This window comes from Amblyraja radiata, chromosome 15 (genome assembly GCF_010909765.2).
Source record: "Amblyraja radiata isolate CabotCenter1 chromosome 15, sAmbRad1.1.pri, whole genome shotgun sequence".
In the NCBI taxonomy this organism is placed as follows: Eukaryota; Metazoa; Chordata; class Chondrichthyes; order Rajiformes; family Rajidae; genus Amblyraja; species Amblyraja radiata.
Window position 1 is genome coordinate 20,801,362 of NC_045970.1, and position 13,942 is coordinate 20,815,303.

Genomic DNA, 13,942 nt, shown 5'->3' on the forward strand with positions numbered 1-13,942 from the left:
AGAGGGGTGGGTTGTGGGGGAGTCTCCCTGCTAGTGTTCCCTCATTGTAGGTTTGGAGGAAGATTGAGCCACTGTGACAAAGCCGAGACCACCAGAGCCACCATGTGTTCAAGACTGAACTTTCGGAACAAGCCCAAGATTGCCAGCATCTCCGCACATGCACACTAATGACGAAGAATAGCATGCCTATGCGGGCCTAGACTTCCTTGTCACTATAAATAAACCATATACGTGAATCGACCCTACTGCATGTGTCGGTGTAGTCACTGTTGACCCGGTGTCATCCACGACAAGACAGTGGATACATTTTGGACACAAACAGGATATACAGAGTAACCTCTAAATGATTATAAAAAGAGTGAAAAAGACGTGGGTTTATATGCATAGATCATGTATAGGTAGAGAGAGTAACAGTGCTTCCAAGCTTATGTTTTTCTAATACAACAAGATTCTTGGATAGATGGCGTCTGGAGAACTGTAAACATTTCTGGCCACCACAACTTAGAAATAATAATGTCTTGGAGAGAGTGCAGCATTATTTGCCAGTGATATTTAGACCCCATGTGATACCGTTACAAGGAATGATGATGTAAAGTGGCCTTTTGTCCCTGGAATACAGATGATAAAGAAGTGATTTCACGGTCGCTTTTGACAAATTAATACGAGGCAATAGGGAAAATAAAGAGATCTATTTCCACTGCTTGTGGTTTCTAGAGCTAGGAGATATAGTATAAAATTATTACCAGGCCCTTAAGGAATAACATTTTATTTGGAAACATTTCCATATGCAAAAGGTGGTTGATACTTGGAACTATCTTCTGGAAGTGGCCACTAATACCTGATTAATTATTCATTTTAAATATGAGATTGAAGTAAGTATATTGAGTTTAGTCACAGATCATTTGTGATCTTATCGCATGGCAGACCTGGCTTAAGCAGTAGGCTGTTCCCATGCCTACATAAAAGTCACATGAGAAACCAGCAGGTCAACAAAACAAGCAATATTTTTTTTTTTTTTTTTAATCCTCTGCTTTCAAAAGATGCCAAGGTCGAATTTAGAAGTAGTTTTAATACACGTAGCACGCCAATGTGTATTAATACCTACACATAGTGGAATGTCTTTATTAATTAGTCAATATACCAGTAACTTGGTGAGCCTAATCTAAAATGGCATTGATTCAAAATACTTAAGCTTTCAGTCCAAAAACAAATTTTGTGTACATATCAAACATCAACATTAGAAAAACGCAAATGGAAAAAGAAGAATAAGATTAGATTAAAAGCATTCCACGCAGGAATGCAGACAATTCTCTAGAAGTGAAAAATCAAATAAAAATTGGTCACTGAAGAAATTCATTTCAATCTTTTAGAATCTTGGCACTACCTGACCACCATATCATTTTTATAATAAGTTCCAGATGATCATCTGACAAGGTAACATCATCCTGCAAAAACCCGTTCTACTGAGCGGCAAAGAGGCCCAACAATTAGAGCCACTGCTCTTGCACATCAGGTTGCAAGGATAGTGCCTCTTGAAGCTTTGCTGGTGATGCTCTCCTATGCACCTCTCTCGTCTCCATAACCCATTGCTTGCTGTATGTACTGAATGCTGTGGAAGCTAATGGTGTTGCTCTACCAATGCACTCAGGCATTCACTATTCTCCTGTGCTGGGATTGTCACTTTGAAAGGATCCAAAGTCGTGAGAGAGCTCCATCAATACTACAACTGTCACTCCTTAAAATATTCCCTTTTTTAAACTTGCACATAGACACACTCAGGCTGTGCTATGGTGACAATCATCTACAGATTTGTACTCAGTCATTATGAAAGTGGTGAGATAGAGGGACATTATTTTTCCCAAGTCTCCATGAGCATTATAAACTGTAAGTAAATGCACACATTTTTACAAGATTAAATTCATGAACAGTACCTAAAACTGGATACAGTAAACTGGACGCCATACATCTCTCAGATGATATCAGCGACAGACCTGGAGCTTTAGTTTTAATTGAAAAGCGATCAATCCTAACCTAAAATGTGGGTAAAAAAGTATAAACCTGTGTATCCTTATTCAACTGTGCTGTTCCAAACCCCATGCCAGCTCACAGTGGTGTAAATTTGCTTCTGAGTTATTCACTGCAGCAAGCCAAGAATGCTATTTTGGAAAAACAAATCAACTGAAAATAAATGTGAAAAAATAGCTTACAACTTCTCGAACTATTGTGGTTTCACATCATAATTTGCTAACAGTTAAATGTGCCCGCTTCTCTGTTTTCATTTGTACAGAAATATTTTAGGCTGTGATATTTGGTATCTTTAAATTGATATTATGGAAAATAATATGTTATATGGAAGAAAAGTACAACTTCCCAAGATACCAGCCTCATCAAGCAGCACCTGTCCTGTCTGTGGCACAGATCCTGCACAGGACTCTTCACGCACTTTTATACCCACAAAATTTGAATGGAAGCAAGTCACCGTCAACTCCAAGGCAGTGCCTAGGGGAGGAGAGTGAGGTTTGGTTGGCGAAGAGCGGTTCCAATTTCCTGTGTGGCCACTTTTCAATCAGATTGGGATGGGGAGCTGGAGACGTGGAGTTATTTCTGCTGGCTGATGATGTGGTACATGAGGCAAAATTAACATGCAAGCCATTACCAATTACCAATTCAGCTTCTGATCACAAACTCCCAGGGGACGTCAGAAATCATATTACATTTAAAGTCAACATTCAGATGTAGAGAGACCACTTGGGTAAGTTACATAGAAACATAGAAAATAGGTGCAGGAGTAGGCCATTCGGCCCTTCGAGCCTGCACCGCCATTCAATATGATCATGGCTGATCATCCAACTCAGTATCCTGTACCTGCCTTCTCACCATACCCCCTGATCCCTTTAGCCACAAGGGCCACATCTAACTCCCTCTTAAATATAGCCAATGAACTGGCCTCAACTACCTTCTGTGGCAGAGAATTCCACAGATTCACCACTCTCTGTGTGAAAAATTATTTTCTCATCTCGGTCGTAAAAGATTTCCCCCTTATCTTTAAACTTTGTTCTGGACTCCCCCAACATCGGGAACAATCTTCCTGCATCTAGCCTGTCCAACCCCTTAAGAATTTTGTAAGTTTCTATAAGATCCCCCCTCAATCTTCTACCAGACAGTCAGCACCCAATGAATGTATAATTATTAATTCATGTATATTTAGTCTGTGTGCTATTCAGAGGAGAAGAAAGGAAGAACAAAAAACATGCTGCTAGAGATAGTGATTAAATAAAATTATTTTAAATCAGCGCTCAAGGTGCAGTCACTGGTCTGGACCGAGTCAGTTATTTGCAGATTGGGGGTCGATTAGAGAAATGTGACAGGAAGCTGTGTTGGGATGTATATGCTACTGGACTTTCTGGATCAAGGAGGAAACATTTAAAGACAAAATGCTGGAGTAACTCAACGGGTCAGACAGCATCTCTGGAGAACATGGATAGGTGACGTTTCGAGTCGGAACCCTTCTTCAGGTAACATTTGAACTGAGCTTCTTGTTCTAATCACTGCTTAGCAAATCCTTAGGAGAAATCCCTGTGTTTGGATATCCACTAAACAGATCATCCACCTAACACAGCTTTAACACCTTCTGCAGTTGAATATGTATCAACTGCTCATATCAATCAATAAACTTTAAAGGTACACAAAAAAGCTGGAGAAACTCAGCGGGTGCAGCAGCATCTATGGAGCGAAGGAAATAGGCAACGTTTCGGGCCGAAACCCTTCTTCAGAATCAATAAACTTTGTTGGTTCTGGCAGATGACAAATCTCTCTCGAAAACTACCAGTCAAGAGTGAGCAATGCAAAAGAAGAAGGTAAAGATCATTCAGTGAAGGAATTGGGGATGAATTTCACTGGAGCTACAATATTTTCTGCAATGATTTGAGGGGAAATTCAAAAGAAATTGCTGACAGGTTCATTTATGCCAGTCCCAGTCTTCATCTTCTGTCAATGAATCTCAAGAACCCTCTCAGAAATGTTACTCTTCTGACCTAAAATACTTTTCAATGAACATAATGGAGTGTAAATAGGATTGCTACTTAATTAAGTGCATTTTCAAACAGGTTTCCTATCTTTAGCAGCACCACACATAATTTATGAACAGCGGCAGTAGAATTTTAATTAATAAAATCAGATATTACTTTCCTGCATCATCCTCAGAGAGGAAGGACAAATACATGCAGATGCTGTTTAAAATACAACTGCATGTGAGCAATGGTGCTTGCAGAAACAGACAGTGGCAGACGCGTGCAAAAATGGCCTCTGGCCTCAGGGGAGTTTAGTGATTTACTATCAGTGAAGGGTAATAATCACTAAAGGCACTGCAATTATCCCCAAATCATTTAGGATTTAAAAAATCATTGGTGAGAAGATAGAGGTCAAAAGGTCTCATGTCAGGGGAAATAAAAAGCTCTGGTCATCAAACCCAAGGTATAAAATACTTTTTTTCAGGTTGACAGGGTAGGTGGGAATATCTAAGGGGATGAGCTGTGACAGGCAGTGTGACCATCCCATAATCAACGCAGTAAATGGGAAAATAAACAGCAGCCTCTTGATTAATAGGAAAGCAGAAATGGGATCTTTGGAAATGGCCACTGCAGGAGTTAAGAACTAATGCTCTGTGACAAGTAATTGATGTCAGAAATATGTCAGCCATTATTGGTAACTTTAATCACATAGAAATACACACAAACTAAGTCCCGAAAGAACATTTAAGTTTCTGAATAAAATAATAAAAATATAAATTGTACTTTAGTCACTAATATACTGTAGCTTTCTCCAAGGGAGTCAATACTCAAAACAAATGTGTGTACTTCTTGTGTACATTAAAAGTGACAAAAAGTCATGGCATTTTAAGAAGTCTGAAGATTCCATGATCAAGTTTGATGCAACCATGTCTCCAAGACAGCAATCTCATGCATTCTGGAGAGAACACCCAGAACTCCTGGTCACTGATTAAATAATTTTCTTATTCCTTGTGTACATGTCTCCTGAGGAACTTTCAACCATTTCAAGTTCTAACACAAACATTCTTGCCAATGGTAAATGGTAATTCCTACCTGCGATTGTTACAGTGCTGTGGAGATGTGTGAATTATCCCACAATAAAGTGATGGCCGGTGCTTAAATAAACCATAAGTAACCCGCAAATCATATATAACAATGGTTGATAATTTTCAACCTTTCAACCAACTTTCTGTCATCACATTTCATCAATAAGTTGTTTATTTACTTCACTGGTAAAAAAATTACACGATTGATATATAAGCCAACAACAAACAAGGATGAAAATGCACAAACATATCAAATGAATTAAAATCAGGCAAATTCTTTCCTTGACCTTTTCATGAAAAAATATTTCCTCATGCCTCTATATTTAAGAAGTGACCAGGCAGATAACCTACTATGTACCCTCAGTCACTACATTTGCTTACATGAGTAGAGTTGTAGAGGCGCATATGACTCTCAAAATACTGACAAGTGTACCAAAATATTTGGGAATACCTTATGACAAGTGTCATCAATGATCGCAATTATAAGTTAACTTGAAGTACTAAATGCAAATATATTAAACAAATCCATGGATCTCATTTACCACCAGAACTTTTATTTAAACATATTTTATTACAAAGTATCATATTATATTTTCACCTCAGAAACATGTCATTTATTGCCCAACTTGGTTTACTGTTCAACATTTATTCTAAACCCAACAACATATGCTTCTATTTATTTTTCTCTACGTAATTGATGTTTGGAGGTTTGAGAATCAGGGGGCTACCTTTATCTAAGGAGAACTGTGTACCATCTTTAGTGTTATCATTGGTGGGTTATCTTTATAGTAGCATATATGCACCATACCTGGCATATATTAGTGTGCGATCTTTATTGTTCAAATGGTATTAATTCCTTCATGTAGTATATAATTGCACTGCATTTACAGTGGTATATCAAGCTTGCCGCCTTTAGCATAGTATTTCAGTGTGCTATCTGTAGCATGGTATCAAAGCTACACATTTAGTGTAGTACATTAGTATATCCAGTACTGTTTGTCATGCACTACACAGTAGCACTCATCAGTACCATAAATTGGTATCAGAACTTTTACACCATCCTGTATGTATCCAGAAGCATTGTATGTGTATGCTTCACCAAGAACATCCTCGACAATTTTAACAAAGTATCTTAAAATAAGATAACTACTTATTCAGCACAATTGTTCAAGGTAGTGTCGTGCACACTAAACAAACAAAAGCATCTCAAAACATGGGCATGTTTAATGTAAATTCAGTGTTGCCAAATTAAACCAACTTAAATTAAGAACCATTAATGTGCATTTGTAAAAAGGAAAGGGAATACGATATTACTTTCCAAACAGAGGTGAGATCCAGCACTCACAGGCTAATATTATGTGAACTGGTTGCAAGGTTTTTTTTCCTAACAAGAGTAATTTTTTGCCTGTTTACTATTGAAATAATACAACACAATTTTGGCAAATTTCAACAAAGTAATTTTCAGTACTCCTGTGATAAAGCTAAGCTCTGGACACAATAAAGGCCGTGCAGAAGAGCACGACCAAATAAAGATTAATTTACCGTTGTGCGGAGAGCAACTGGGTCAATTGTTATGTTTTGGATTTTCACTGCACCAGTGAATGTGCACCACAATTAAACAGATGCCCCACAATCACAATCTCAGCCAGTGAATTTATAACATTTGCCAGACCAGAAAAATACTAATCAACATTCAACAAAGAATCACATGCAAAAATGTTGATATTTCTGGAAGGTTGTAGTTTTGAAGTGATTCTGACCAAAACAAAAGAAAATCCTTGATTTTATCAATGAGAAATGTAGCTTCAACAATTAGTATAGAAAATGCTTAAATGAAATAATTTACATAGTATTTTAGTTGAAAACAAAAGTAAATCTAGCCTTTCATAAATGCTGACATTTCTATTTCACTCTATTTCGCATCAATAAAGTAAAAGTTGAGGTAGCCCATTCCACCCTTTTATCCAATGCTTTCCCCAGTGTTTAACTACCTGTTCATTACGCTAGAGAACTTGCCTCTGATGGCTGGAGTTGTTTTTCACGTAATTAAGTAATGCAATCAAACTACGCATTAGTATAACAGGTAGAGCAAGAAGAGAAAATAAATATAGTTCTGAATATAGTGTTAGAGCTACTGAGAAAGTGGAAATTAAAAAAAGTGCAAGGGACCCCAACAAGATAGATTGGAAGATCGGGAATATATCCTTAGCTTATGAAAGGTCTATTCAATGAACATGTTTAAGAAAGAACTGCAGATGCTGGAAAAATCGAAGGTAGACAAAAATGCTGGAGAAACTCGGCGGGTGAGGCAGCATCTATGGAGCGAAGGAATAGATGACATTTCGGGGTCGAGACCCTTCTTCAGACTGATGTGGGGGTGGGGGGGGGGGGGAAGAAGAAAGGAAGAGGCGGATACAGTGGGCTGTGAGAGAGCTGGGAAGGGGAGGGTAAGGAGGGAGAAAGCAAGGACTACCTGAAATTAGAGGTCAATGTTCATACCGCTGGGGTGTAAACTACCCAAGCAAAATATGAGGTGCTGCTCCTCCAATTTGCGGTGGGACTCACTCAGGCCATGGAGGAGGCCCAGGACAGAAAGGTCGGATTCGGAATGAGAGGGGGAGTTGAAGTGCTGAGCCACGGGGAGATCAGGCTGGTTAATGCGAACTTCGCGGAGGTGTTGGGCGAAGCGATCGCCAAGCCTGCGCTTGGTGTCACCGATGTAGAGCAGCTGACACCTAGAGCAGCGGATGCAATAGATGAGGTTGGAGGAGGTGCAGGTGAACCTCTGCCTCACCTCGAAAGACTGCTTGGGTCCTTGGATGTAGTCAAGGGGGGAGGTAATGCGACAAGTGTAGCGTTTCCTGCGGTTGCAAGGGAAAGTGCCAGGGGAGGGGGTGGTTTGGGTGGGAAGGGACAAAATGACCATGGAGTTACGGAGGGTGCGGTCTCTGCGGAATGCTGAAAGGGGAGGAGATGGGAAGAAGTGGCCAGTGGTGGGATCCCATTGGAGATGGCGAAAATGTTGCAGGATTATCTGTTGTATGTGACGGCTGGTAGGGTGGAAGGCGAGGACAAGGGGGACTCTGCTCTTGTTACGAATGGACCTGAAACATCACCTATTCCTTCGCTCCATAGATGCTGCCTCACCCGCTGCGTTTCTCCAGCATTTTTGTCTACCTATTTAATAAACATCCTCAGCCTATGATAAAATGGGGAGGCTTATATTTTCATACACATTGAACAGGACCAGGTTTTCATTACGTTTCTGCAAACGTCTGCAAAGAATACTTTCCCACTCCCACCCACCAATCATCCTTCTGCTATTTGCAAAATTGCAAGTGGCGGCCCGGGGCTGCTCTTAGTGTTGTTACCAGTTAGATCCCTCGAATTGTCAGAGCCGAGACATCACGGGCCGCCGTGAAGAAAGGCGCAATGGTGCGGCGGGGGGTTCGGCGGCGGTCAGAATGGGACGGCTGCGGGTTATAACGTGCCAACGTTCCTCTCTCCCTTCTCTCTCTCTCTCTCTCTCTCTCCCCTTCTCTCCCCCCGTTCTCTCCCCTTCTCTCACCCTCCTTTCACTCTCTCCCTTCTCTCTCTCTCCCTTCTCTCTCTATCTCTCTCTCCTCTCTCTCTCCTCTCCCTCCCCCCTCTCCCTCCCCCCTCTCTCCCTTCTCTCTCTCTCTCCTTTATCTCTGTGTGGAATTATCTGCCTCAGAGGGCGGTGGAGGCAGGTTCTCTGGATGCTTTCAAGAGAGAGCTAGATGGGGCTCTTAAAAATAGCAGAGTCAGGGGATATGGGGGAGAAGGCAGGAACGGGGTACTGATTGGGGATGATCAGCTATGATCACATTAAATGACAGTGCTGGCTCGAAGGGCCGAATGGCCTACTCCTGCACCTATTGTCTATTGTCTATAAGCCAGGAAGCATCAGTAGAAAGAGAGGCAGAGATAAATGTCTCAGGTCTGAGTCCTTTTGTCAGAACTCAACAACTCTGATGAAGGGTCTCAGACCTGAAATGCTATCCCAGTTTCTCTTACCATAGGTGCTGCTGATTGTTTCCAGAATTTTCTGTTTTAATCCAGTTTTTATTCTGGTTTTGAGATCACAGTTTGATACCTGGTTAGGCAGACAAAAATGCTGGAGAAACTCAGCGAGTGAGGCAGCATCTATGGAGCGAAGGAATAGGTGACGTTTCAGGTCGAGACCCTTCATCAGACTGAGACTTCAGTTAACTGAGGCATCAATCCATGAAATGCCATGTGTAAACTGAAAATGAGATCCAATATACATTGAGTGACTCTATTTTCAATGAAGTTTTTTTTTCTCTGGCAAAGCAAAATAAAAAGTACATTTCAAGTCACAAATAATTACTCACCTGGTCTGTCACAGGACTATGTGCTTGCTCAATAATCTAAACTTGCACTCAATTGTCAATTTTATACCACTCTCTAGATTTTAGGCTGTGGGCCGTGGACCTTTTTCGTTCAATTTTGTGACCCAACTCACGGAACTACCTGAATTTTTAACATATTGTGCAAAAATATTATATAAATCATACCTGAAATTTGTCAAGACCAAAACCTGCACATTTTATTAAATATGAGAAAAACTTCCAATTTTCCAAGTAGTAATTGTCCAATCAATGCACGTTTGACATTGAGGTCGGACGCAAATTGACCAATCCCGTGCTTTGTTTTATGGTCGCTAGACAGCGAGGACCATGGGATCATGGCTGCCTCCTCATTACATCAATAGCAATAGCAAGGTTTCCAAGGGATAAAGGTAATGCTAACCTTGTTGATCATTTTGTTTTTCAATTGATTTATCTTTATAAAGTTATGATGTGATCTATTAAATAAAAATGATAAATAAAAATGTAGAGCTGGGGTTAGGGTCAGTCAGTCGGTCGGTCAGTCTGTCAGTTGGGCTTGTCGGTAGGCCGATGGATGCTGTGGAGGATTGGTCGGGCTGTCGGACCGTCAGGTCGCCGATGGATGGTGAGAGTGGTCAGCCAGGCCGGGCCACCGGTGGGTCGTGGGAGTAGTCGGCCAGGTCGGCCCGTCGGTGGGTCGTGAGAGTGGCCGGGCCACCGGTGGGTGCTGCAAGTGGTCGGTTGGGCTGTCGAACGGCCGGTGCTGCAGCGATCGAGCGGGCAGACTGACGGAGCCGGCGCTATGGTGGTGCTGAAGGCGGCCCGGGCGGCGTGCAGGGCAGTGCTGCTCCCCACCATCATTACCACGATGTTCGAGAAGGGCATGCTGGCCGGGGTGGACGCGTTGCGGGGTCACACGTATGGAGCCCGCAGCCGGTGCCAAAGCGGCTCCAGCTCCAGCTGTGGGCAGCTCTGGAAGGGGAGGGGCGGGTTAGGGTTAGGGATTTTCCTGTCAGTGGAAGATGCCTTAACCTTCCCCCAGCCTGGCACTGCCCCAGTCCCACTATGGCCGTGACCCCACTCTGCACACTGGCAGTCAGTGGGGTTCAGTAAATGAGGGAACCCACAGGAACTGCCCTCACCCACTAATTAGGCAGGTTCAGTCCTCTGCGGCAGTCTCATTCAAAATACACACTCACAATTATATTATTCTTATATAATATAATTATAAATAATTATATATTATTACAGACAGACACACACACACACACACACACACACACACACACACACACACACACACACACACACACACACACACACACACACACACACACACACACACACACACAGTGTGTGAGTGTGTGAGACGAGTTATGACTTCCTCCTCAATTATATTTTATCTAATCTGTGCAAAATTTCATGTAGTTCCAAGACACATTTTTGATGCTCGGCCCACAGCCTATTTAGGTTCACAATGCAGATAAAACGCTGTTCTTATTTTTCTCATGACTTTTTGAATTTAAAACTCCCTTTTATAATTATACAGGTTACTTCTGCATTTATCATATTTTCAAAACATTTTCTACATTTATTCCTTATTACTTATTTAAACTTCTAGCATTATTTCTCTATGCACAACAACAATCCAATAATCTGCAATAAATTAAACTAACTATTCATCAAAGAAAGATCTGCAAATACTTGAAAGCTCAGTGAAAACCACTAGAAACAGTTCAAACACGATTTTGTTTTACACAAGTGACAATTCCAATATGTTGTGTTAAAGATTAACCCCTACCTGATCTGGTTCCAAGCCCATATCAGATAAAGCGGACAAGAAAAACATTTCTGCTGGCTTGCCGACAACTTCAGCTTCAATATCACAGGCATACTAGTAGAAGCAATGGAAAGAAAAATCAAATTCACGTGCTCTTTGTGAGAAAATATTGCAAACAAAGCTGTAAGTACAGATTTTCATTAAAGTACATGAAAGCAAAGTAGTGAAGTTGGAAGTTATTTATATATTTATTCTGAGCAGCTACAGTCATTTCTCTAGAGTAGGGGAGTCAAAAACCAGATGGTGTAATTTAAGGTGAGAGGAGCAAGGTTTCAAAGAGATTCGAGGTGCAAATTTTCTCACACAGATAGTGCTTACATGGAACGAGAGGACAAGTAGAGCAGGTACAAATATGACACATAAAAGACACTTAAACAGGTACATGGTTTAACAGAAGGACACAAAATGCTGGAGTAACTTAGCAGGTTAGGCAGCCTCTGTAGAAAACATGGATAGGTGATGTTTCAGGTCGAGACCCTTCTTCAGACTTCACCCGAAACGTCACCTATCCATGTTTTCTAGAAGATGCTGCCTGACCTGCTGAGATACTTCAGCACTTTGTATCCTTTTGTATATTAACCATCAGCTGCAGTTCCTGATTTATACATGGTTTAACAGGTTTGGAGGGATATGGGCTACGCTTAGTTAAGCAAATTGGATGACATGGATAAGTTGAGCCAAAGGACATGCTTCCATGTTGTATAGCTCTGATGACTCTATTTTTAAAAATGTGTAAGATACAACAAGTAGCTACTGCGACAATTAAATGAATAATTATTTACTCTGACAGCTAATATGATGCATTTTTCATGAAGGGTTTTCATTTTTTAGATGAAACTCTGGTGTCACAACAGAACAGCCAGTTCCATGAATATTCGATCAGAAATTATTTTGAGTGTCATGGAAATTACTCTTTTTGAGAGTAATGATGCTCCTAACTATAGATAACCGTGCATAGCAAATACAGATGACATTTGCCCTGGTTTTAGTGGCAATTTAGCAGCACAACTCAACAAATATCTTTACACCTCCCTCTAGTGCAGGAACTTGTTGAGAAAAGCTGGCCTGCAATGTGGATGCTTGGGAACTTGCCCAAGCCCAAAGAAGCCATGCAAATATTGATGGTTAGTTAAGATATGCAATGCCCTTGGGTTAGCTGGGTGTCAAAACAAGTACAATTATTCAAAACCTCTTAACTAAACACAAAGTATTTATAAACATCCAAATATGCTGATAGTTGGCTCGCTCCCTTGTAGTCACTGACATCATTAGAGATGATCTCCTGAAACATATGTAGCCATGCACATTATTTACTTAGATTTCTATTGTACCATGGCAAAAGTTCAATATTTAGTAATGAAAAATACCGCAAAAAGCTACCAGTAATTTGGAGACCTGGCCTTCTACAGAAATCTTGATGTTACCGATTATTAAGTAGGGTAATGTTGGATTTTTGTGTGCAATACTTCCCCACAAAATCTAGCCGATTACGTGTCATGCATCGCAGAAGTACAAAAGTAACCTTGATGCGTTTACTCTTTCATCCTGACATTTAAATGTGTATTTTCCTATAACCATGTTGTGCAATAGGTCACATGTCAATTAAACTGAATATGTCCAATGCAGTTTGCAGCAAGATCACATGATCAGCACTACACCATGTAATATAGTGTGCACCCAGCAGAGGGAGATTGTGGTTTTGGCTGAGATGCACTGGTGCAGCAAAGCAGGCAATAATACTCTTGTTCTTCCACTGAAAAGCTGGCAGATTTGAAAGGATTCCCCAGCTTTTATCTTTTTTAACTCAGAGGATGCTAGAGATTCTTTAGTGCAGGCTAATACCCAGCCATCTGCTGCAACTAAGTTAGACACAAAATGCTGGAGTAACTCAGCGGCACAGGCAGCATCTCTGGAGAGAAGGAATGGGTGACGTTTCGGGTCGAGACCCTTCTTCAGACTAAGTGTTGATCTCAGCAAAGCTGTGCTGTGCCAGTCAATTCCAGCAGCACAGAATTCTCCAGACGTGTCAGCACATTGCCCAGGGTATCAGCTGACTGGGCCTATGCCAGACCCTACTCCGTGCAAGGCCAGCAGGCACTTACAATCAATCGAAAGAAACTGCTGAGAACAGAATGGTAAACAGAAGTGTATGTTCTCTTTATTTTCTGTGTGTTTTAATTAGATGAAAAAGTAATAGTTTGAATTGTCGAGTTGTTTTTGCCCTGTGCCCATGTGGCTTTAATGGTGTATGAATGTATCCAATGTGTACGACCTCTCTCATCAGCAGGGAACTGATTCCTGGCAAAAAAACTATGTCCAGAGGCATCTTGATAGGAAAATCAAGGTCCAATGGCAGGGGACTAACAATGTTGGGCAGCATGCCAATCTGTGGAACATTATCCCTGATGGTCAAATGAAAGATCACCGGCATTAACTCTGTTCCTCTCTCCACAGATGCTGACTGGTCCACTGAATATTTCCACCACTGTCTGTTTCTATTTATGTGAGATAACATGTTGCTGAATAATTCAGTGCATTTGCAAGTCTTAGGAAAACAGTTAGACCATTTAAAAAAAAGTTAACATACATCATTATGCCATGTTACTGAATTAAGCCAATCACCATTATTTTTAA

General features: G+C 41.0%; 1 protein-coding gene across 3 annotated transcripts in view; it reads right to left on the reverse strand.

The window, feature by feature from the left end:
- The window catches only part of LOC116981074 (phospholysine phosphohistidine inorganic pyrophosphate phosphatase), a 146,709-nt gene that overhangs the window by 70,357 nt on the left and 62,410 nt on the right, over positions 1-13,942 (reverse strand). For all 3 annotated transcript variants that reach the window (XM_033033751.1, XM_033033748.1, XM_033033749.1), the window contains exon 5: positions 11,270-11,362. In XM_033033751.1, coding sequence (XP_032889642.1) covers positions 11,270-11,362 — 93 coding nt within the window. The remainder of the gene's footprint in view (positions 1-11,269; positions 11,363-13,942) is intronic.